Genomic DNA, 25,848 nt, shown 5'->3' with positions numbered 1-25,848 from the left:
TCTCAGCTGCTTCCCTTTGTGAGGGCCTGCTTGCTGTAGGTCCTTATGCCTGGAGCTCGAGACACACCCACCCTGTGGTGCTCCCTCTCTACTCCCTTGGTACAATGTGCACTTCCTTATCCTAGAGCAATCGGCACTCCCACTGCCTCAGGACAATGTTTTAATGGGGCTGTGCTCTCTAAATCCCAAACGGGTTACATTTATTTCTCAAAGAATACAGTATATAAATTGTAATAAGAACTAGGCCTGTGTATGTGGTCATACATGTTAGTTACAGTACATACACTTCTCAGCCTTACTAGCAGGTGCAGCATAGCCTGGAGGATGGTGTGGACTGCACCCTCAGCAAGTTTGCAGATGACACTAAACTGGGGGGAGAGGTAGATACGCTGGAGGGTAGGGATAGGATACAGAGGGACCTAGACAAATTAGAGGATTGGGCCAAAAAAATCTGATGAGGTTCAACAAGGACAAGTGCAGGGTCCTGCACTTAGGACGGAAGAATCCAATGCACCGCTACAGACTAGGGACCGAATGGCTAGGCAGCAGTTCTGCAGAAAAGGACCTGGGGTTACAATGGACGAGAAACTAGATATGAGTCAACAGTGTGCCCTTGTTGCCAAGAAGGCTAACGGCATTTTGGGCTGTATAAGTAGGGGCATTGCCAGCAGATCAGGGGACGTGATCGTTCCCCTCTATCCGACATTGGTGAGGCCTCATCTGGAGTACTGTGTCCAGTTTTGGGCCCCACACTACAAGAAGGATGTGAAAAAATTGGAAAACGTCCAGTGGAGGGCAACAAAAATGATTAGGGGACTGGAACACATGACTTATGAGGAGAGGCTGAGGGAACTGGGATTATTTGGTCTGCGGAAGAGAAGAATGAGGGGGGATTTGATAGCTGCTTTCAGCTACCTGAAAGGGGGTTCCAAAGAGGATGGCTCTAGACTGTTCTCAATGGTAGCAGATGACAGAACAAGGATTAATGGTCTCAAGTTGCAGTGGGAGAGGTTTAGGTTGGATATTAGGAAAAACTTTTTCACTAGGAGGGTGGTGAAGAACTTGAATGCGTTACCTAGGGAGGTGGCGGAATCTCCTTCCTTTGAGGTTTTTAAGGTCAGGCTTGACAAAGCCCTGGCTGAGATGATTTAATTGGGGATTGGTCCTGCTTTGAGCAAGGGGTTGGACTAGATGACCTTCTGAGGTCCCTTCCAACCCTGATATTCTATGATTCATTGGGCCACAGTAGCCCAAACATAATACTGGAGGGAGTGGAGCTGCTAGGCGGGGCTTTAGGTTGCAGCAGGACTTCAGGTGCGGTGGGGGGCAGCTTTTTGGTAGCGCTTGAGGTAGGGTCGGGGGCTGTGTGGTGCAAAGGGGGTTAGGGTAGCTGGTGGGGCTCTAGGTGATACCATGGCTAGGGCTGCAGGTTAGTTACGGGGGACAAAAGTCACAGTGTGATTTTTCTATTGGCTTTGATGCTTTGTCCTGACTGATTTTCTCAAATAGTGGTTGGTGGGTGTCAGCCCCATGCAGAGGGGTGGGAGATGGGGGGGAAGCTGAAGAGCAAGCCTGCCCCCCAGCTCCGGGAGAAGGGCAGCTCCTGGGGGTGGAAGTTGGAGAGCAAGCCTGTGCCGTAGTTACCCTGCAGTGCAGCTCCTCTCCAGGGGCCTGGGCCTAGCATCCTGGTCCTGGCATGATGATCAGGTGTGGAGGGTTGCAGTACCGCACTGCTCCTCAGGGTGGCCTTCCCCCTACTCTACCCTCCTGACCAGAACTGCAGGAGCCCCTGCTGCTTGATGTGGATGCAAAATGAGCTTGCTCTCCAGCCCCTACTCACCCTGCCAGCCTCACCAGGCAGGAATAGGGTTGTGGGGCTGCCATGGAGGATGCTCTTGGGGGGCAGAAGCGGGCAGTGCCCCTCTGCAGGGCCAGCAGGAGGACATTTTTTAATAAAAAAGCAGGGAGCAGTCGTGGTACACGTAGTACCCCGATTTCTACTGCACTCGGGGTCATTCTGCCTTACTTTTGGTGAAAAGGGCTGTAATAAATCTGCAGTCTTAACTGGGCCGGAGCTGGGGGGGGCAGTGGGCGTGGCTCTGTCGTGGGCGGGGCATTGCGGCACAGAGGGCGGGGCTATGAAATAGAAGGGTTGGGCATGGGCGGGGCTGTGCGGCCCAGTGGGCGGGGCGCTGGCGGCGCGGCGATTGAAGGGCTGCTGTATGCCGCTGACCCGGGGAACAGCCGCGGCAGCAGGAGGCCGGGACGCTGCCTGCGCCATGGATCCGGTCCGGCTGTTCCGCGGCGCGGTGTGAGGGTGAGTGCCGGAGAGTGGGGCCGGCTCCCAGCCCCTGCGGTATCCCGCAGCCGGGGCAGCATCCCCAGCTCCGTGCCGCTGCCTGGCTCGGCTTTCCCCCGGCTCCCCGCCCTGCCCCCGCCCCCGGCTCGGCTCCCGCTGCCGGCCGGCTCCCCCGCAGCTCCGTGCCGCTGTCTGGCTCGACTTCCCCTCGGCTCCCGCTGCCGGCCGGCTCCCCCGCAGCTCCGTGCCGCTGTCTGGCTCGACTTCCCCTCGGCTCCCGCTGCCGGCCGGCTCCCCCGCAGCTCCGTGCCGCTGTCTGGCTCGGCTTCCCCCCGGCTCCCTGCCCCCGACCCCGGCTGGGCTCCCGCTGCCGGCCGGCTCCCCCGCAGCTCCGTGCCGCTGTCTGGCTCGGCTTCCCCCCGGCTCCCTGCCCCCGACCCCGGCTGGGCTCCCGCTGCCGGCCGGCTCCCCCGCAGCTCCGTGCCGCTGTCTGGCTCGGCTTCCCCCCGGCTCCCCGCCCTGCCCCCCCTCGGCTCCGCTCCCCCGCAGCTCCCTGCCGCTTCTCGGCCCGGCTCCCGCCCCCGGCCCGGCTCCGTGTCGCTGCCCGGCTCGGCCCGGCTCCCCCGCAGCTCCGTGCTGCCAGCCCCCGGCCAGGTGCCTCCTCCGAGTTGGCGCCCCTTCCCCTTCTTCTGCGGGCGGCTCCCTGCCTCCGTCCCCGCCCTTTCTGCTTTGCTGTCCCGGGCCGGTCCCGGCTCTGGTGCATCCCGGGGGCTCGGAGCTCCGGTTCCCTCCGTACGGGGCTAGTTCCGCCCTGGCAGGTGGCGCACCCCAGCCGTCCGCTACGGCGCCCGGGGCTCTGCGGGCAGGGCCTGGGGACGGTGCCGTGAGCTGCCCGCCCCGGAGAGCGGGGTAGACCCTGGGGAGTCTCCCACAGCTGTGGTCGCAACCCAGCTCCCCATTCCCGCTCCGGGGCGAGGAGCTGTGCTGGGGTCCAGACTGGGGCTGGCCTTAGACCCTGCTTGCTGTTGCTCACCGCCTCACCCAGCTGGGAAGAACCATTTCGCCGCATCCCCTGTCGTGCGGATCGTGTCCGCTCCAGCCCCCTCTTCCTGGGTGAGGGGCAGGGCGCAGGGAATCTCTTCCTCTGTGTAACTCCAGTGCCAGCCCTCCTTGCTGCTCTGAGCTTTGAGCAGCAGGGAATTGATTTGACCCTGGACAATTTCGCTGCTGCCCCCGGGGCTCTAAACAGCCCCTGTAAAACTGGAGAGACAAGGTGGGTGAGGTAATAACTTTTATTGGATCAACTTCTGTTGGTGAGAGAGACAAGCTTTTGAGCTACATAGAGCTCTTCAGGTCAGTTACCCAGCTAGGTAAAGTTAGGTGCTGAGCAGCAGCTCTGGAACTGGAGCTGCCAGCCTGCAGCCTCAGGAAAATGGCACTTCTGTGGGTCCCATCCAGCAGCTTTTCTTTGCAACCATAAAGTCTGGAAACATACTCCCTGCCCCGCCGCTCCAGTCTTGGGCTCTCACACAGCTCTGCTGATGCTTTTCAACCTGACCTGCAGCCCTCTGTATTAATCCTGTCTTGGGCTCCCACATAACACCGCTAATGTCTCTGAATGCTGACCTATATCACCCTTTCTCCTCAACTGCTCCAATGTGGGACTCCATGAAGCCTTCCCAATGCACTTAAGTCCTGAACTGTGCTGATGCCTGCTGATCCAGTGTGTCCCGCACCCTTTGGTAGTTCCAGACTTGTAACAATGGTTAGGGGCAAACTGCTGTGTGATGTGGAAGAAGTTAATGGTCTATCCTCACTTGAACCAACCAGGGATTTGATTTCTGCCCATTAGATGCTCAAGACTTCACAGTGATAGTAAGGCTACTCTAGAGTAGCTTAGAAGAAAATTCCCACCGCATCAGCTGCAAGTTGGCAGCCCTAAGGCAAGACTCTGTCAGTGGTGCTGGACGGGAGTGTCTGGTTCTCTCTGACAGAACGCCAGAAGCTTGCGTGTACTAGGGCTCCACTGGTACAACTGAACAAGCACTAGCATGGGTGGGATTTTTTTCCTCTAAAGTTGCCTGGTGCAGGCACTATCTCTGTGGGTAGGAGAGTGGGCTGAGGAGTACAGGGAAGGGAGGGGACGAGTGGGTGGAATGAAGGAGACGTGAAAAAAAATCAGTCTTGCTGATTGGAGAAGATCGTAGTTAAGAGCCTCAGGGGAGCAGAGAGAGGAGTAAAGCTGTTGGAGTGGTGATGAATAACTGACAAGCCTGAAAACACTTATCTTTCAGTAAATCACTTTACACTCTAAAATTCATTTAGAAAAAAACAGACTAAGTTCTTGTTGCCTTCTATTTCTGGTTCCCATATTTAACTTCTTGCCTTCTGGTTGTTTTAAAAGCATGAAAATAACTCTTTTTCCCTTAGCAGTCTTAACCTTTCAAAGTTTCTTCCCTTCTGCCTGGGCTTGAAATGAACACAGAGCTAACGTTGGCATGTCTGCCCCAGCCTCATCATGGATATCATTAAGCTCTTTTTTCTATATATGTTCTTATTCTGTGCTCATCACCATGGTATCAGAGTAATAATCTTCCAGTAGTGTATTAAGCAACATGATAAATGACTTTCATGTGTTTGTTCTCCCCTCCTCTCTCCAGGTGCAAATTGTGTTTGTTCAGAGGTGTGCTTTGATAGTTTCTTTGATGGTGTTAGGGGTTTTTTGTTTTGTTTTTTTATGTACGTGACACTGTGTTTTTTAGATCAGAGATGGTGATACTGGAGAAGTGTGCCTTGCATTTAAATGTAATATGGAATTCAGTGGATGGAATGCTAAGCTCTGGTTTTGTCTTGCTAACTGACCTTTTAAATAATATTTTTAAACAAAGGACTTTCAGAAGGGCTGGTTGTGCACAACTCCATTTGATGCCACTGAGAACTGTGGGTTGCTGAAAATGAGGCCCCAAATATTTCTAACTTCAAAGGCTGGCCCCCCAAGTTAATATAAAAGTATTGATATGTTTGGCTCCGCTCCTGTGTGCACCTTGACTGGCTTTAGTGCAGGGTTAAAGCAGGCCCAGCTGTTCTCTGGGTCGGCATACTGGTAGTTTGGGTTTTCTTGGCACACTAGTAACACACATTGCATCCATGACTTGTGCAGCAATAGGAACATCTGAATATATCATGAAACCGTTTGAAGATGATACAATGGTGAGCCTTGCTCAAAGGTCCAATTCAGTCCCTTCTCCACCGGTGCTGTGCCTTTTGTGAACAGGGCGTGCCTGCATAACAGTCCCGGTAGTGTGGTAGATCTTCTTAGTCAGGGGTGGGCAAACTTTTTGGCCTGAGGGCCGCATCGGGTTTCTGAAATTGTATGGAGGGCCGGTTAGGAGAGGCTGTGCCTCCCCAAACAGCCAGGCATGGCCTGGCCCCTGCCTCCTATCTGACCCCCTGCCCCATCCGTCCATCCACCCTCCCTCCCCCGCCCCCCTCCACTCTGTCCCCTGACTGCCCCCAGACTTCCTGCCCCATCCAACCCCCCCTTCCTTCCTGACTGCCCCCACCCCAAGACCCCTGCCCTATCCACTCCCCCACTCCCTGCCCCTGACTGCCCCCTGCTACCTCATCCAACCCCTCTTCTCCTTCCTGACTGCCCCACCCCAGGACCCCTGCTCCCACTCAACCCTCCTGTTCCCTGACCACTCCTGGCCCCAACCATCCCCCGAACTCCCCTGCCCTCTATCCAACCCCCCCACACACACACACTCCCTGCCCCCTTACCGACTGCCTGGAGCACTGGTGGCTGGCGGCGCGGCTGTACCAGGACAGGCACCAGGACAGAGCATTGTGCTGGCGGGGTAGTGAGCTGAGGCTGCGGGGGAGGGGGAACAGCAGGGGAAGGGCCGGGGGCAAGCCTCCTGGGCCAGGAGCTCAGGTGCTGGGCAGGATGGTCCTGCGGGCCGGATGTAGCCTGCGGGCCGTAGTTTGCCTACCTCTGTTCTTAGTGCATCAGTCGCTGTCTAGAAAGCCTGTCAGTTCCACTCTGTGAACTCCACTACACCAGGGACAAGTTTGTTTGAAGACACTTAGCTGTACAAATAGCACCGCACACACCATGGGGCTCAGTTGTATACTGTTTAGCCAGTGATCAACTTCATCTTGGTTCATCTGCTAGCATGTCTAGCGTTTTTTTTTCCTGGAAGTCTGCTGAGGCTGACATGCAGATGCTGGTAGCCATCTGGGGAGATGAGCTCCGGGAGAGGCTGAACTCTGTAAGGAGCACTGTGCTGTGTAACTGGGGGTCCAGGCAACTAGCAGAGATGTTCTTTAATCAGAACACCAAGTGGTGCTGTGAAAAGATTAAATATTGGAACCAGAGTTCCTTCCAATAAAGCTCAGGATAGGAAAAGTAGGTCCAGCTCTGCATGTAAAATGTATCTGTTCTCTAAGCTGGACTGAGTCATTGGACCTTCCATGCAACCTCCTGTGCTACTGGCTAGCATGGAGACTACTTGCAGTGCAGTAGTGTGAATGCCACCTTTTGAACCGGGTGCCCAAGAGGGATGAGGAGCTGGCATGCGAGATGCCAGACTGAGCGATTCCCAACATGTTTCCAGGATCTCTCTGGGAAATCCCAGGACCCAGCCACACTGTGGCAAAAAGAAAAGGAGGACTTGTGGCACCTTAGAGACTAACAAATTTATTTGAGCATAAGCTTTTGCTCACGGCATTCAAGCCAGTTTGGCAGGAGGAGAAACCTGGGAATGAGGAGCCTTCTATGCCAAGTATGCAGCTTTGCATTGTATTAGGTATCAACGGGGGCTTATCTCGAGACCATATGGAAATTTTTTTTTTCCTCTGGGTTGTCATTAACAATGCCACTCATTTACTGATAAGAAGACTGTTAAACCTTCACAGGTAGCTGGAAGTGTTTGCTTCTTCCTTGTTCTGCGAGTCTCCATGATTCCTCCTTCCTTTCCACCACTCCACTTTTGTATCCTAATTTTATTGCATCCCTTGGTATTCCAATGAATGGATGAGATATTGCTAGGTAAATAACCCTGCCACTTATTTTTCATTGTAGTGGCTCTGTTGCTCCATAGGCATAGAGGCAGGTGGACAGAATCCAGAGGGTGGAATGGTTGGTGGATCTCAGATCCAGGAAAAAAGAAGCTGGAAAGTCCTATTGCTTCTCATCAAGAGAGATGGAAAAGGGATTTTGATCAAATGCTTTGGTATGAGGATGAGGCTCACTTCTGGAGGACACAACAGTTTTCGGCAGGAGATTCTAGAATCTCCAGAGATTTCCAGAAGGCGAGGAAAGAGTGACATGAGAACAGATGGTTCCAATGAGAGAACTTAAAAGGTCAAGAAAACATGACGTAACAGTTGATTCAGCAACTGGCTCCTGCCAATACAAATGTGGTAACCAGGACAGCAACTACTGTTGATCTTCCCCCTACTCTCCTGTAGTTTCTCAGGTATTCCCCACTTTCACATGAATGGGGCAAGGAAAATGAGAGCCCCAAACATGCACTTCTTTCTGTAAAATACTATCGCTTTAGTTACTGTAGATGCTAGTCTGGTTTGATACTGCAGCTGGTCATTGTGTGTGTAATATAGCAGATTCCAGGAAAAGTCAGACAAGTAGGACTCTTTTTAATATCGATTGCTCAACAGTTTTGTCCTCCACAATGGCCCTCCAACTCTAAGCCAAATTGCTGCTAAACAATGAGAAATAACTGCAGGAAACCATTCAAAGTGTCCCATACTCCCCAAAGCACTCTTGAAATCCCAGCTAGAAGTAAGTGCTGCAGTGAAGTGTGTAAGTGATTTGGGAGCACAAGTCCCATTGATATATATTTATTTATTTGTTGCACTTGTGCTCTTATGTTGTTGTGGTTCCTGTGAAATTCCCACCCTCTGTTTCCATACATCTGGCTACACGTCATAAAATCTTTTTGCCTGTACAAAGATAAAAGGAAAAGCCCTCATGGGAATAATAAAAATGGTAAACTAGATGTTAGCTTGAATGTCTGATTCTAAATAAAATATTCTTTCCCCAGTTCTCCCATCTGTATAGCAAAGGGTACAGAATAGTTCTAATTTGAACAAAAAGAAAAGGAGTACTCGTGGCACCTTAGAGAATAACAAATTTATTTGACTCCTTTTCTTTTTGTGAATACAGACTAACATGGCTGCTACTCTGAAACCTCTAATTTGAACAGCATGCTGGGCTAATCAGTGACAACAGCCCCAGGTGCAATAGTTTGCCTTTCCGTGCACAGGTTGCTGCTTGCCCTGCTGCTTACTCACTTCCCTACTCATTAAGGACCCCCTTTTTTCTTTTTCTTGTTCAAATTGCAGCAGGTAGATATTATTGCTATATTAGTTACTAAACTGTTGTGGGTTAGGAAATCTCCAGCATCACTCCTCCACCATGTTTTCCACCCTTCCCTCCCCCCCCACCCCAGAATCTGTAGCTGATTCACCACTATCTAAGGTTTGTGTAACCTGGGAACGACTTCATGAGCCACGGCAAAAGTGGGTAGACAGGCTCACCTAGAATCACAATCGAGATGGAGGCTTTGTTAATGTTCCTCAGTGGGAATATAGTCCCTTTCCCTCAAAGTCTCGAATTTCTGGAAAATAATTGGCCGTGGGCATGTCACTGGGCCATTCTCGGCACAGCTGGGCCCTTCCCAGGTGATCCATGTAAGGCTTGCACCACTACCGAATAGTATCCATTGGTTAATGTATTGCTGGAGACTGGCCAAGAGTGGGCACATGGGTTCCATCAATCGCTCCTGCACAGTTTGGGAAATCCACTGCTGAAAAATTCCTCCATGATCTCTGCTATACTGGCTGTTTCAGTGACATGCCCCTGCAATGCATTTTATGTAGTGTTCCTGCATACCTACCTTCATGGTGACCTCTGCCACCATGGATTTCTGAGCCCTAAACTGGTCCAACTGACCAGTAACTAGGCAGGTCAGGTTTCTATAGGAGGATCTCATGGTGTTTTCCATGGGGAGCAGTGCTGTCATCTGGGTAGTTAAGGGGCTGGAGTGTCTGTGCTGTCTGGCCACAGAAGGATGGACAAATCTTCTTCTATCTGAAGTTCTGCAGCCATTTCTGCTTGTCCCAGGTCTGAAGAACAACTCTAGCCCATTAGAGAGTGAGCGCAGACCATGGCCACAAACTAAGCTTTATCCAGTTAACATAGTGCTAAGTACTGTCCAGAGGGGGGAGTTTTATGTATGATGTAGCACGAAATTCCTCAACTGCTAGTCTCTATCTCAGGTACTCAGCAGGTACATTCCAGGGCTACCTTCAATGTCTCATGAGTGCTGTTTAGAAGCTTCGGCAGAAGCCATTCTGGCTGTGTGAAAGAGGGGCATTTATCCTGAATTCCTAAAGCTTTTCTGAAAATGGAAATTGTGCCAGCACCTTTTCCCTGGGAATGATGGGGAATTTTCTGGGGCATTTTGAGTTTGATATTTTCTCCCACAGCCCCTCTTGACTCCTAAACCTTTCAAACTCTTTCTCAAGCCACTGTTACAGGGAATTTGGCTGGGAAGTGTGGAATAGGCACCCAGCGGGGCGGTAACTCTGTAACAGTGTGGTGCAGCGCAAGTACGGGCGAAACAAAACTGTTCCTAAACCAGCATGGCGACTGTTCTGCTGCCTCGTTGGACCTTATGCTGCTGCCATTCTGCAGGTTCAGTTAGCAGTGGCTCATTTCTCTAGTGTGGACACAGATTAAGACTGACTGCTGTTTTCTAGGTTGCTGCTTTCTCTGTGCAGGACTCGTTGCCCCCCTGTAGAGAGAGGGCATGGATTTCATATATGGGAGCCAGGTCAGCGAGTGCTAACCAGATCACGGCTGAATACCTTTGGCTGTTAGGGTTCTTCCACTATGTTAGCGCTTACCCAGAAGGTCCCTGCACAGGCCAGGTACCACAGCTACATAATCAAATTACAGCCTTACGGCACAAGGTGCCCAGTGCTCCTCTTGGCTCGGGTACCTGTTACATGATACCAGCCTGGCTTTCTGAGTGCTTATTTGCTCTCACCCTGTTTGCTTTTTGCTGGTGTCGGGTGCCCTGGTGATGGTGTCTCTCCACACTGTTGGGCCTGCCGCTATTCAATTTCAGTGCTGATGCGGTTTCTCTAAGATCCATTGAGCCCTGAACCTGTCTTATGGATCGAAAGAGTTAAGTGTGTCTCTGGCTGAACGTGAGACTCTTCGACTACGAGCTATCCCCAAACTTCTGAACTGTGATAGGCTGTTCTCTTTGCAAATCCCCCCCCACCCCCTCCTAATATTGAGGTGCTTAGACCTTTCCCTGTGAGAGGGTAAAGTGGCTTTCTTGTTGAAATCTTCCTGAAGCTGGTGGGTGTATTGCTGCTTAGAACCTTTTAGCTCTGTTTCACCTCTAATCCTCAGCTTAAAGCAGGGGTTAGTTCTGTGTCGTAGCTGTTGAGTTCCGTGCTGAGTGACAGTACTTTCAGTGTCTGCTCGGCACTGGAATTTGAGTGGGGTAGGAGCTGCGTGGATTCTCAGCCCCAGAGCCTGTCTTCTGTGTTCCTAGCATTCTCAGACACTTGGTATTCATGGGACACACATGCAGAAAGCCACGTAACACGCTTTTTCTAAGGGTGTATATATTCTCTCAGGATACTTGTTACTGGCATGTGTTTGAGGGTTAAAACCCCAGCGAAGGAGGCAGCGGAGGAATTCTGATGGGTGGCTTGGATAAAGGAAGTGCTGAGGTCTGTACTGCTTGTAACCAAGGGAGGCAGTTGTTTTCCTTCATTCCACTGTGAGCAGTTGGCGTTGTCACTTGTCAGTGGGGTGCGATTCTTGGTTAAGTGGTGGGCAGGTTTTGTGAGCACTCTGCCTCCTTTGGCTCTCTTAATCAGGTGGGTTAAGAGATGTTTTAAATCCCATGTGCCAGACAAGGAGATGCAGGTGTAACTGTTCCAGCACTGTGGATTTGTGTGGTGGTATGAGACAGCGGGTAGAAGACACAATTTGGAATTCAGGCTTGGTGAGCCACCCAAGGGTCTCAGTCTCCCAGGTATGGTCAAGCAGCTCTTTGACCTAGCAATCTGTTTCATGCTCTGAACATCTGTTGCTGTTGTAAGTTGCATTTAAGCTCTAAGTGGGATTCACAGCAATGGTGTTGGGACACAGAAACGTGCACTGCTTATATGCAAGACAGTGTAGCCTAGTGGGTACAGCATTACACTGGGACGAGGGAGACCTGGGTGCTATTCCTGACAGTGCTGCTGGCCTGCTGGGTGACCCTTAGGCAAATTACTTCACCCCTCCGTGGCTCAGTTTCCCTATCTGTAAAATGGGGATAATGATACTGACCTCCTTTTGCACAGCACTTTAAGGTCTAGTGATAAAAAGTGCAAAATATATGTTGATGCTTATTAGAGTTTTTGTGTTCAGGGTAAAAATCTAAAAGCCACTATTCCCTTCCCATTGCAGATGTGCCGTTAAAAATGGTGCAGAAGTACCAGTCCCCTGTTCGAGTCTACAAATACCCTTTTGAGCTCGTCATGGCGGTGAGTGATGTTGCACTTCTACCTCTTCTCCTACAGCTGAACTCTCGACAGCAACGTCTGGCATCGTCAGGTGTTAGGGCTCTGGTGTGAGATCATGAGTTATTTAGAGCAGGGTCCACGGGCCGTACATAGCCCACCAGAGCGTTTCATAAGGCATGCGGCCTGCTTCAACACAATATACTAATGGTCAATTCATTAGCGTTTTGTAATGTTTACATCATTTTAGCTTACACAAGTGCCTAAATAGACAATACTGTAGATAGGTTGTTTCTATATAAATACATAAAATATAAATCAATACGGGTAACATTCTGTCTTATTAAAATATGGAGAATCGGTTTGGCCCACACAAAGGTGTGCTTAGGTTTATGGCGCCTTCCTGTGCAATAAGGTTGGGCACCATCGACTTGTAGAGGAACTTTCTTTAGGATGAGTTCGGGGCACAGATTTCTTCCTTCCATTTCAATCTGCTACGTTCACTGCCATACTTCAGAAATAATCAAAATCTGCTTCAATCTAAGTATTCTTTTAATCTAGTAAAATTAGTTCATTAGTTTATTTCTTGCCCATAGGCATGAGAACAGTGTCAGAAGGACAGGAAAAATCATGCCATTTGTGCTGGTTAGTATTTTTTTTTTTTTTACCCTGTTTGCTTCTCTGACGCATGGGTCCCTGAGCAGCCATCTGTAAGATAGAGCTGCATCCTTCGCAGCTGATTCTTAAAGCTAGTGGGACTGTTGTTGGTAAAGGCTATCCATGCCTGTGAAAGTGCGGGCAAGCAGCCAGCTGCGCTTGGTTAGGGCCTGGTTTAAGGAACCATCTTTGGATATTCCCAGACTCCCAAAATACCATTTTGCTTAGAAACTCCCAAGGTGAGGGAATATTATTAATAAAGTGGCAATGAGGTGATTCTATAGGTTTCAATGATCCTTCTCAATCTGGCGTGAGACGTGTGCATGGGACAGAGACTATGTAGGTAAGTGTGATTAGAGCTGGTTAAAAAGTAGGGGGAGGGGAATCTCTTCAAAAACAAATTTCCCCTTTTTTCCATTGAAATTTTGGCCTTTTTTGAACTACAAAATTTATCAATCAGCCTTATGTGATGCTATCCCCATCGTGGTGGATAAAGGTAAGGGCTCTGGTTCTATAACTGGGCGATTTTTGCTGCTACTCCTAATGTGATATTTCTGACTCAGCTACAGATCTCTAAGGAGTGAGCTGAATAGCCCTTGGGTGGGCTTGCACCTTGCTCTGGCAGACTTCAGAGGGAAGCACCGGGCAGCTGGTCATTCAGCCCAGAGGCCCACATATGAGTTCATCTTTGTCGCATCTTGTTCAGTAGCTGTGTAGCTGCTTGGGGAGACTGAGCCTTTTTGGGTTGGAACATCCCCAGTGTGTTCCATGAGCCCTTTCTACTGAACTAGGACTCTAGCTTTTCCTAGTGGCTGATACAGATGGTGAGTAAAGGGGGAAACATTTAGATGAATGGTTTGGAGTGTGTCCATGGATGGAGGATGTATGCACCATTCCCTAGAATGGTTTTCAGCCTTGGATTCTGTTGGCCCCATTGCTACTTCTAGATTACTGCATGACAGCAGTGGCCCTTGGTGCCTTTCCTAATGTACAGCTGGTATATTACTATACAACTGGTCTGGGACCTGGTTATCCGAAACAGCCTCTCAACTGCTTTGACAAGAGGTGGAATAAGACTGGCTGGCAGGCTCTTGCAATTGGCTCCCAAATTTTGAATGCGCCATTATGGTGGTGCTTTCTAAACTGAGAGGAATCCAGTCCCCTTGAGGCTCCTTCACAACCAGTCTAGTGTGAAAGGCAAAGCGTAAGGCCCTCTTTTGTTCAGTGTTGGACTGATTCTTTTCATTGGCTTTCTGTCCTTGCGAACTTGTGAACCGAACGCCAGGGCCGTGTGTGCTATGGAAATTTGTAAAACATATCCCAGGCTAACAAAGCATGTTGCAGAAAGCTCCTACCAGAGCAAGCATCTTCCCCGCCATGCTGACTCTGTGCAGCCCCTGTTAAAACAATACAGCAATGGTCATTACAAAGAGATGTGCAAATAGCACTAACATGCCAGATGTACATCTGCTTCTCAGCACCATCACAGTCTAACTTAGCAGGATTGCCCTGATGCCAGATGCTAGTCAATAGGTTGCCTGCTAATACAGGACATTTGCCTCTAGACAAATCCATTGTAAGCTTGTTAGCAGAACTCCTGCAGGCTAGGGTTTGATGGCAGGGCTTTAGAGCTGTGCTCCGGCTCTGCTCCAGGCAAAAACCTGCAGCTCCACTGCTCCGGAGCTGCTCCACTCTCCAGCTCCGGGCTCCGCTCCAAAGCCCTGCTTGATGGGGTCTGTTTGCTCTGGTTTCAGGATGCTTTCTACTTGACACAACTGCTAGCTCCCTGGGGTTTGAAGACTTTGGGAATGAAAAGTGACATTTAGTCCTTTATATGCCTAATTAACTAAAACCTTGTGTCACCTCTGTAAAGGTATTAGGTACATTTTACAGATGGGGAAAATTTGAGGCACAGAGATGAAGTTACTTGTCCAAGGTCACGCAGCCCATGTGAGGCCCTTACTCTGTGTGGCCTTGTCTACCACAGGGAGTCTGTGGCAGAGCCAGGAGTGCAACTCAGATCTCCTGAGGCCCAGCGTCCTCACTCCGCCAGGCATAACGTGCTGTTACTGTGAAGGCTGAAGTCACAAAGATTCTAGAGACGCTGATGTTTGAATCTAGTGACAGTGGATCAGTCACAGTGCAGTGTCCATTATCTTATTAGACGGATTTAAATGGAATGTTCCACTAGCGTGGGAGGCAGTGAGCATTTCACACAGATGCAGAGTGCTTAACTGTCACTGGGTGGCAGTTACGCATGGAGAGTGGGAGTAAAATGAAACGAGCTCACTCTTCAGCAAACGACTTTGCCATCACTTATGCTCATACTTACGCATCCCCATAAGCCAAGCATTTTCATCCTCTTCGGTATTGGGATGCCCCAAAATGCTATGGGCATGTTTTCTGGAGTGCAATGATTCAGTACAGCGCTTCATGGTGGGTGAAGGATGATCTTGTGCTTGAGGCATTCGATTTGGAAGCAGGGGACCTGAGTTCAACTCCTAGTTCTATGACAGATCCCCTATGTGACCTTGGACTTCACATCTCTCTGCCTCAGTTCCCCATCTGTAAAATGGGGATGATAGTACTACCTGTCTATTCAGGCTGTGAGTGTTGTGGGGTAGGGAGTGTATGGACCGCACTTAGCACAATAGGGCCCCAATCCCAGCAGTGCCTAAAGGACTCAACCAGAGTAAATAACAATAATGATAATGGGATGTGTCTGGCTTTGATTTGTAACTCCTCGGTGCCCATGTGTATTCTGTTGTGGAGCGTAGATTTTTAAATAGCTTCGTATGTGCTTCAGGTCCTATTTAAGGGAGGTACATATTGGGGTGTAAACAGATTGACTGACTGTTTCTTTAAACTCTTCTGTATTATGCCTTCCCTGATCGCCGCCGCGGTTGTTGAAAGGTACATACAGTCCTCTGTCTGACCCGACAGCTCATTTGTCTTGTGCCAGGTGCTGTAGAGATGCATAGTAAGACAGTCTTAAGAGCTTACAATCTAACTCAATAAGATAAAGGGTGAGAGAAAGGGGTATAACATGCAAGCGTGGTGGTGACTAGGGAATGTCATGTTAGTTTAATGGGTTGGTTTGCAATAGAATGACAGGTTCAGTGCATCCATCCATAGGATCCATGGATCCCTCAATCCACCCCATATGGATACAACAATGGCTTATATTGTCTATATGACAAGACATACAGACAGGAAGGGTATCTAGGTCAACTGCAGTCCAGTGTTTTATAAAGTTTACAATATTGATGCATCCTAGTATAAAGTTTGAGGAGTCCCTAACAGGTTAAAAGTGCAAGTCTAGATTATATCCCAGACCGGCAGAATCAGAATTGTAACAAAAAGGTATGTTACACACGCTTCTGCAGCCTCCATTTTCACGCTTGGATCCTGTTAGCAGGAGAGTATTCCCCCTGAGCAAGGAGAGCAATCTCTGTCTGAGCAGCTGGAATGCTGCAGCAGATGGGAGAGAGCTTTGCAGAGCAGCCGAAGAGATTGGATGGAGCTCTGAGTACAGCATCTCTGTAACTGAAGAAGTGCTGGAGAGGCACTGGCCTGCAGGTGCATGTTACCCACTCTGCCCTTGAATGTTTTGCGACTGACGCACAATGGCACTTGGCAGCGAGCAGACTGCGTGCCCACTGCTCCGAGGCTCCTTAGGAGCTGCCGTGACCTAGAGAGTGACGCAGTTTTCAGAGTGTGACTGACATGGCATTTCTGGCTGACGCTAGCCCAGAGTATCTGTGAGATGAGCAAGAGGCGGAAAAAGGGTTTCAAAATAACTGTCCCTGTACACTGACGGGAGCTGAGCAACACATACATGGCCCATGAAATTGCCTAGTATAGATCAGTGCAGTACTTACAAAATGGATATTACTATGGGAAACCAAGTCTTACTTTAATGGAATAATTAAAACTATAGAAATTGGTCTGCACTCAGAAGGCAATGGTCTTTTTACTTGGATACCTGTGTCCAGCAATGGTCCATATCAGATATTTTTATAGGAAGATGTCTCCTCTTCCACTTTCCAGCCTGCCCTGTTAGTTCCTGGATTATCCTTAATGTGACTGGCAGAAGCGAACAGGTCTCGAGATACTTTTCAGAGCCCACAAAAGTCCTGCTGTTTTACGACCTGCTTCAGTATGACCTGATGGTTTGAGGCCACAGTACCATGTTGTGCTGATGCAGTACGAACAGCATGACATCCTAATGCCCAGGTTACTGTCATTGGACAGATACCAAAAATGTCAGCCCTGGTTAGACACGCTGTCTTAGCTGCCTTCGCTTGTCCAGTTTCTGTACCCCCTCCATTATTACACAGAGTGGGAGTGAGCAGCATCAGCCTGAGCAGACCGCCTCTGATGCATTCCTCTCTAGCTGGTGGTGTGGGATGGTTCTCATGTACTGAATATGAAGTGTTGGATAAATGCTCTTTGCTGCTGAGGGCAAATGAGAGCAGCTATTTGATTCATCCAAGGCTCTGAAACAGTTGCTGGTTGCATTTGTTTACTCTGGACTTTAATATGTGTATTTTTGGGAACATCAAAAAATTCTTTCCCTTAACTGCCTTCTGTTGTTGATGCTCAGTATGTGGTACTGAGGCAGTGTTGGGGCTGAGACCCCTGTTGGCTTAGAATTATTTCACTTGAATAGTTGGGAGGGACTGACCCCAGAACTACATTCCTTTTGGGTGGCTCTGCCCTAGAATTCATGTAAGTTTCCTTTCACTGAAGGAGTCCATACAGTGTGTTTCAGGCCCTAGACTCTTCCTTCAGTCATATCCTCTCTCTTCTTGCTTGCAGACACATCACCATGTACTGTAATGATGTGATCTCAAGCTGAGCAGGGTCATTGTAGGTCAGGACCTGGATGGGAAAGCTCTAAGGGTCACCAGAGCGGGGTGTCAGTTTTTCAGTGGACTTGTACTTTTATCAGTACTGAATCAATGCCTGGCATGGTGTTAGGGGGCACTGTGCTGTTGGAGATGTCCTTATTATTTGTATTCCAGTAGTGCCTAAAAACCTGCTTGGGCCCCACTATACTAGGTACATTGTATATAAAGAGAAGATGGTCCCTGCCATGAAGATCTCAATTGACAAAGTAAAGTTGAGGACCCTGGGCACTTGTGGGTGTTACATATTTCAGGCAGAGCACTTTCGGTAAGAGTGTAAGTCTGTTAACCAGAGTGTCCTGGCCAAATTCCAATCTGGGTTATGTCCTGCCTACTTGAATTCCCACTGCAGCTTCTGGAAATGACTGGTTGAAACTGTCCTGTCTTGCAGGGAAGTGCACGTGCATCACACCCTTGTGCATTTTATTTGTAATAACTTGGATCAAACTTTTCATGGGTCTGTATGTGTCCAGTGGTACATCTGGCCTGCTCAGCTCCTATCCCCAAGAGCCCTGCTGCCCCTGGATGCTTTGCTTCACTACCTTCCTTCTCCAGGGTACCAGACTTTCCCCAAAGTGGGACAAGGGAAATGTGTCCAACTAGCGATCGTTCCTGAGTGGAGCGTGGCTTCTGGCCCCACTGCTGAAGGGTTGTTTGCAGAGTCCAACATATCCTGGTGGTTGATCATGTCTGGATCTGTGTGGTGCTTCCTGGGGGTACCCAGGGTTAGGGAGGCACCTCACTACTGCCCACCCTTAGTGCGAGGAAGCCTTGTCTGTGCCTGGCATTCAGCTCCCCCACTCCACCAGCTAGGTGCAACACACACACTCCCCTCTAGGTTAGTAATGGGCACATTCAAGCCCTGTGAGCTCCTCCCTGGGCACTCGTGGTATTCACAGATTTGCTGCTCCCAAAGGACCAGTACATCCCAGCTTACCAGGTCCACTTCAGATCACTGCTCTCCTTAACTCGCATCTGTCTATAGTGAAATCCAGTATTAGTTTAACAAAACTCAGAGATTCAAGTAGCAGCAAGTAGAAGTGTTGGAAACAAATGGCTACATACAAAATAAAATCATAACCTGCATTTTAGAGCCTAGAGTTAATTAACAAGACACTCTCCTGTCTAACCCGGTATTGCTTGCCCAGAATCTTTGCAGTGCTTTACAGCCAGCTGACTGTGACCCTTCTCTTATGAAACATCCCCTGTATGCTGTCAGTTTACCTCCTTGGTGAAGGATTCTGTGTATCTCTGTGCACTTCAGGATATACCAGCCCAGCCCTTTGTCTTTATTCATACACAGGATACCCCCTGCGGTTTTTTACCCTGTTGATTTTTGCAGTCTGTCCTTGTGTACCTGTATTCAGTATGCAAATAGACATATCATGCACAAATGGCCAGACGGAGAGATGGGTTTCAGCTACCTCCTGCCTGAAGGGAACATCTCCAAGCTATGTCACCTGCTGGGGTCCTGCCTTAATGCCAAGACCTTAAGAGCATCATTTTTCTCCTCTAAACTCCTTAAATATTATCTGTACATATATTTCACAATGGTTATGATGAGCAGTGGGCTACTGGCTCTTGATGGAGACCTCTCATGCTGCTCTTTAGTGAACTGTTATGCAGATATCTGACCATGGGTGTCCCTGTACAACCTTAGGTGCTGCACCCCCTGTGTCCTCTGCCTGTTGGCATCAAGACGACCTTCGGTAGGTTTGTATTTAGGTAACAAATGAAGGCGAATACTGTAGCAGAATAGCCTGACTGGAATGGTGTTTCCAGTCGGGTGGGAGATGGAGCAGGTCCGTGATTTCCAGGATAAGTGGCATCCAGCTACAGTGCATGTCATGGTCCTGGAAGGTCTGCTGTGTTGCCCAGTTGTGGATGCATTGTAATAACCAGCTGGAGCTAACTGAATCGTTCCTTTCACCGAGTCTGCAGGAATGAGGCAGATCATTGGCTCCTGTCCAGAAGGCACTAACACTAGATCAGTGTTTATAGCTCTGGAGTCCAGTGGATCTCTTACTGGCAGTCTCTGGGCTGGAGTGGAAGTAATTTGCTCAGTCGCAGAAGGCTCTCACCTGTCTCCATAACTGCTTTGCATGTTTTTGGAGGGGCTTTTCCCTTGGTGGAGTCCTGACTCCTCCATACCTTCCCTCCACCCCCAACCCCACCCACGTTATCTCTTGTGTTACCCTTGGGTAGATAAGAGACAGAGTTCTCTTATGATGAATATCATGAAGATTCTTTATTCTGTCTGCTGGACACACATGGCCCTTGGTTAGCCTAGGAGACCAACCCTAGAGCCTGAGCTGCCATGTATCACCGCACAGGGTCTCCCTAAGTGCTGGCCTGGCTTAACCAGACACAGAAAGGACTGCTGGCTACAGTCCACTCTCTTTGAGCCTTGGATGGTGATTGACACAACATCTGAACCATAGGGTTAGAAGGGACCATACGGGTCATCTTGTTTAATGGCCTGCCAAGATGCAGGATTTGTTGTGGCTGAACCATCCAAGAGAAGTGACTGTCCAGCCTCCTTTTGAAAACCTCCAGTGAAGGAGCTTCCACCACCTCCCTAGGCAGTTTGTTCCATGAGGGAGGGTCACAGCTCTTTCTAGAGTCAGTCAAAATGTCTCTTCCCCCACCCTGCCTCCCCGCACCAGCTAGAAGTGGCTACTAAAGAGCAATGCAACACCCCTCCTCTCCTCTGGGGGGGGGGGGGAGATGCTGCTTTGGAGCTTTTCAGCCCCAAACTTGACAACATACCTTCTCTCCCCTCTTTCCCTCCCCCACCCCCTCCCCCCCAGGTTCCTCTGCAGTGGAGGATTGCATTGAGCTAGAACACAACCTTGAGGAGTCATGGTAATTTGCACAATGGTAAATGTGACTCCACGTAGGAAGGGATACGTTGTGTTTTGATGTGGTGTCAGCTGGTCTCAGTTGGCTCTAAGGTGAACCCTACTGTTCACAGCCCATTCGCATGACACAGCGGTCTCTGTCTACGCTGAGTGCTTCACATCATGTTAGCTAGTGGGGCCCCTCCAGGTTATGTTGTAATGCGAGGTAATTTTTCCAATGTGGATGAGCCTTCATGCGCTTGCTAGACCCCTAACTGGGTTTTACGTGCAGTGATTTGTCCTCCATTTTCTCCCATCTCGATCTGTGCACTTGGGCCTGTTGTTCTTTCACGCCACTGTCTGCAGACTGCCCCACTGTGGGAGCCACGTGACCACAGAACCACTCTGGAGCAGCATTTGTAAGATGTAGGCAAGCGCGATTCCTCTGAGCCCAACTGCCAGCTCTCCTTCACAAATAGCTGCCTGGGTAGGCAGGGGACTCCTTCAGCATGGTGCTGGAGGCAATGCAGGCAGAGAACAAGCAAGAAGGTTGGTGCCTCACCTCGTTTTACCCAGCCTGCTGAAGGAGCTTTCTCCTAACATGCAAGGTCCAAACCAGTCACTTCAGCGGTAATGTGTACTAGCGGGGAATTTGTGAAGCCTCTCTCTAGCCTTAGAGAAGTGACTGGCATGGGGAGAAAGCCAGAGCTGTTCTGGGAATCGTTATGTAACACTGTGCTGACTTACTGTATAATCCCCTTCAGTTTCCTTTCATGAGCCGAGAGGATAATGTTCCCCTCAAGGATATTCTGGTATGAGGCTGGATAACCTAATTCTGAGCGCTGCCTCTCCAGAGCACGCAGGAAGTACTCAGGACTCGGCAGGTTCTGGGCTGAAACGTCTGCACATGTACAGCAGAATTATGCTGGTGAGGTGTTTTATTGCTTGCTCTGCTTTGGTGCTTGGCCGTCTGTGCTGTTAGAGGCAGAAATATCCCAGTCCAGACTCCTGAGGCACATCTGTTGTGTAATCTGTTTCTAGGTCACTTGCCTGACGGGTTATGGAAACCCACAGAGGAGAAGCAGGAGGAGTTGTGTAAAGATCAGATGCCCTGGGCATGTGCTCACATTCTCTGGGTCATGGTGGATGGCAGAGGGTAGGCAGGAATGCATCGTCTACTCCCTTATCCTGTGGAGAGGGGATAGGTGAGAGGGGCACCCCAGATGTGGGGAATTGTACTGAGTCACCTGCACCTTCTCTCTAGACCTTTATCCTTTGAAAGGGTTTGGGGGAGGATATGGAGGCTGGAAGGTGAGGGATAGGAACAGAGTAGCTTGGGTGGTGTAAGGGAGGGGAATGCCCCCTCTTTTCAGAAGGATTGTGACTTTTTTTTTTAGAGTGTCATTTCCTTTACTGGAGAGAGATCTCTCTCGTGTGGCACTTTCTCACTCGGGGTCCCCCAAGGTTCTCCCAGCACTATAACTTGACCCGAGTTTGTAACCTGTCATGGTATGGCTGGCTGGAAACATGGCTACTCCTCTGGGAGCTAACCCTGTGTCTAGGTCTGGGACTGTAACCAGTTGATAACACTGTTTGGTGGCCCCCTTAACCATGCTTATGGAACCAGGCTGGCCACTCTCTTCCTCTGGCTGTGTGCACGTTGCTCCACGTGCTGGTGGTGGTGGTCTGTGTGTGGTGCATGCTGAGCTGGTCTGGGCTAGCAGAAGGGATCGTGCTGTCGTGCACGGAGACGCGCTTGGCAGTGCGGACTTTCAGCCATGGCTGACCCATGACTGGTGTGAGGCAAAATGCTGCTGTGCGCGTAACTCGGCCATATTGGTTGTATCCAGTCAGATGGGTGTCCCAATTTGGTTCCAAAAACACGGTAGTACTTAGGCCCGGTGTGCATGTTAGGGTTTGTGCTGCTATTTCCCACTGTGGCTGCAGCTCCGCTGTTGGTAGCGCTAGACAGGACTCCAGTCAGCCACAAGTGTGCTAAGCCCAGAGTTACCTACCCCTGCTCAGAGCAGGTCTACGCTGCTGGGAACACCGGTGGCCACTGATGGGGTGTCTGCACCGGTTCTGTCGCAGCTGCCACCACCAGTGAAGCTGCATTGATAGTATAGCCGTGCAAAAGCTGGTGCTATAATCTCTGAGGTAGACAAGGCCATAGAACAGGATAGGCCTGAAGTGACAACCATTGTAGACCCTCCTTTCAAGGGGAAGGGGTCTGTGTGCAGCCTAAGGAAAAGTCCTTTTGCTAACTGTTATGGTGAGATTGGCACTTGGCTAATTGGGTGTATTCAGGGGTTGGAGTTGCCCAGGCAGCTGCTGCAGCTGTTCAGATCAGGTGCTCGGGGATTTTCTCCTGATCTGGTAATAAGTCAGCCCTGGAGAGTGATTGTAGCAGGAAGAGGCAGTTCCACAGTCTGTGGCCTGGATTCTGGTGTGGAGCCTTGGCAGATTCAGGCTGTAGGATTTGCAGGAAGTGAAAGCTGGAGGTGAGCAATGCTTTGCTCAATGAGTGTTTGTCCCAAGTGGGTCATTCTGAAAGGAGGGGGATGGGATGACTGAATCGCTCATTGCTGTACGCACTTGAATCATGTTGGATTGCCTACAGACTCAAAAGGAACTTAGCTCTTGACTAGTCCAGTGCCTGCAGAGTCATGACTCCAAGGGGCTTCTTCCTTGGAAGAACTCAGGGAAGAGTTACTGCAGCAAGGAGCTGGAAGGGCAAATGCAAGCAGGTTAGCTTGTTCTAATACTATGGCTGGGAACCTGAACGGGACTTAATGTTATGTTTGGCTGTGCTGTTTTTCTGTTTTGCATCTTAAACTCCATGGAGTGATTGGGGGGGCGGGGAGTGGCAACTGCTGGTTAATGTCAAAACTCTTCCTCCTTTCCCCTTTTAGGGTTGTGATTACTGCCTGTTGGAGGAGAAATGTGCTGGTGGGTCTAGCTGCTGAGGGTGAAAGCTCAGCCTCACACTTGGCTTCTGCTTAGCAGCGCACCCCTGTATCTCTGCGGTGATGAAAGGGATACCAGAGTGGACAATAGTGCTTTATGGGGTTTACCAGAGCACTGTGGTGCAGCTCTCCAATGTCTCCTCCACGTGACCCACAGGCAGCTGCCACGACCTACTGTAGTTTGAGTTGCTGTTTGTGTAGAGAAGATTAGCAGAGAGCTTAAGATTGACATGTAGAAGAGGAATCCTTCTTCAAACCAGGAGATAAAGCTTATTTAAGATGTGTGTTTGGGCTGTTATCTTAGTTATTCCATAGGGGCTGTGTGCCTACTTCTAACAGGAAGGAGTGACTCATTAGCAGTGAGTCATTAGTTAGTGGCTGCTGTTTCTAAGCTTGTTGTTACTGGGGTAACCTATTCCATTGTGGGGAAGGCAGAGCAGTAGTGGTCTTTACTCTAGGTTGCAGAGTGGACTCCTGGTACCAGATCTGTGCTTGAATTCAAGAAGCAATGTGTCTCCTTTGCTTTAAGATGTTTCATGTTTTTAGATTTCATAGCGATTAAACCAACCTTTTTCTTACTAAAGAGGCCGTATTTAGGCCAAATTTGACTATCTTTAGGCTTTGTGAAAATGAGCTTTTTACCAAACCTCTGGCCCAAGCAAAATGGCTTTGACCTTCCCAAGGAAACAGCTGGGCAGAGAACGGCTGCCCTGCAGCATTGCATAATGTACTTGGGCAGTACACTAGTGCTGAAGCAACACTGCCTAGAAATTTGGCCTATAAAGAAAATGAAATTGACTAGTCTTACTTCATTATTTTAGAACTTGACCGAGCAGCAATATGCGTAGCTGCCCTGTATGCCTCCTGCCCTGAAGGAGGCCCATGCTAGGGGAAGTACCAAAAATAAACAGCATCAGGAGTGAAAAGTAAACTGAATATCTTAAGATCCGTTCCAACAATCTGTATTGGTAACGTAGTTAGTGACAGGTTGATTTATACAGGGACCTAAATTGATAGTGTCCCTTTGTGTGAACTAGTGCTTCATCCCAATAGATGTGCTGGAAAGGTGTCTGTCGTCTTGATACCTGAAAGAAAACACATGTTCAGGGGCCTTTCCTAGAAAGAAACTGGCACTGGGCAATGTTTTGCAGTCTTTTGCCGCCTCCTGTTACTGTGTGACTTGTGTTCTCTGGGCTCTTTGCTGGAAGCAGTGGTTTAGTTCCTACTCCATCTCACCTCCTAGGAGGTAGTAGGGTAACCTAGCCTGGAGAGTCAGGATTGAGGACACCAGGACTGACTTCCAGGAGGAGATGTAAAACTGAGGAAATAAAGGAAAACGAAGGGCTGCTCCAATCTCTCAATTTAGGCAAATGCTGTGCATTACTGTACGCTTTCCCTGGCAATGCAGGTTGTTTTCTTGACTTAGACTTCTTTTGGACAGTGAAGCTAGACTATCAGTTTCACTTTCTCCCCAGCACCCAGTCCTGCACTAGCCCAGTGCAGCAGATTGCATTACCGACACTACAGAGGAAAGTTTTTTTTTTTTTTTTTTAAATTGTGGAAGTTCTAATTTTTTTTAAACTTATGGCAACTTTTCTATTCCTATTCAGTTCTGTGAAGCACTTGAAGATCCTCTGCTGAAAGGCATTAAGTGAAGAGAATGGAGTAATACACCATGAAAAACCCATTCCCCCTCCCCACCCCCAAATTTAGCTCCATTACAAACCTCTAACCATGTCAAGTTTTACTACATGAATGCTTCACATGCCATCACCTCCAGACCTTGCCTCCTATGCATGGAACACCCCTACCCCAAGCTTATCTGCAAGGCCTCCCCTGAATTTTGTCCGTGTTTGAGTACCTCCTAATAACCCACTGCCATGCTGCTTATTGTGAATCAAGCTGATATGCATTCAAGTTGCTCTACTTGTCTGTCTGTCCTACAAGCTCCTTGGAGAGGAGGTTTTATGGAAAGTGCCTAGTATGGTGGTGGGTGCAACTGTAAATAAATGAACAAACAGGAGCATGTACTGTACAAGGAGCTTATGACTCCTGCTGAGGTCTCTAGGGCAGACAAACTGAGGAAGATGGTGTGACGGGTTGGATCACAGAAACTGCCTTGGGAAGTGCCAGCTGATGTGCCAAGACTACTTCTGCCCCTGCTTTCCCCTGGCAGCTTGGGACTTCAGTGCCCTGCCTGGTTTGAGCCAGACCCACTAGCCTGCTGCAAACCCAGACCCAGGTCTGAACCACGTCCACTAACAGCTGTAGGCTTAATTGAAAGCAGCTTAAGAAGTGTTCCTGTCTTTAACACTCAGATGCCCAACTCCCAATAGGGTCCAAACCACAAACAAATCTGTTTTACCCTGTATAAAGCTTATAAATTGTTCGCCCTCTAAAACACAGAGAGAGATGCACAGCTGGTCCCCCCCCCAGGTATTAATACATACTCTGAGTTAATAAGTAAAAAGTGATTTTATTAAATACAGAAAGTAGGGCTTAAGTGGTTCCAAGTAGTAACAGACAGAACGAAGTGAATTACCAACCAAAATAAAATAGAACACTCAAGTCTATATCTAATACAGTAAGAAAAATGAATACAGATAGAACCTCACCCTCAG

The 25,848-nt window shown here is 49.3% G+C and overlaps 1 protein-coding gene across 2 annotated transcripts in view; it reads left to right on the top strand.

Annotated features, from left to right (window-relative positions):
- Positions 1-2,193: 2,193 nt before the first annotated feature.
- SEC14L5 (SEC14 like lipid binding 5) overlaps positions 2,194-25,848 on the top strand; it is a 59,212-nt gene continuing 35,557 nt past the window's right edge. For both annotated transcript variants that reach the window (XM_084642101.1, XM_084642100.1), the window contains exons 1-2: positions 2,194-2,317; positions 11,802-11,878. In XM_084642101.1, the coding sequence (XP_084498227.1) occupies positions 11,816-11,878 (63 nt within the window). In that variant the 5' untranslated portion in view covers positions 2,194-2,317; positions 11,802-11,815. The remainder of the gene's footprint in view (positions 2,318-11,801; positions 11,879-25,848) is intronic.

The sequence above is a fragment of the Lepidochelys olivacea genome, assembly GCF_965140295.1.
Source record: "Lepidochelys olivacea isolate rLepOli2 genome assembly, chromosome: 10".
NCBI lineage: Eukaryota > Metazoa > Chordata > Testudines > Cheloniidae > Lepidochelys > Lepidochelys olivacea.
Note: the sequence above shows the minus strand (reverse complement) of the source record. Positions and strands in the feature narration are given on the sequence as shown.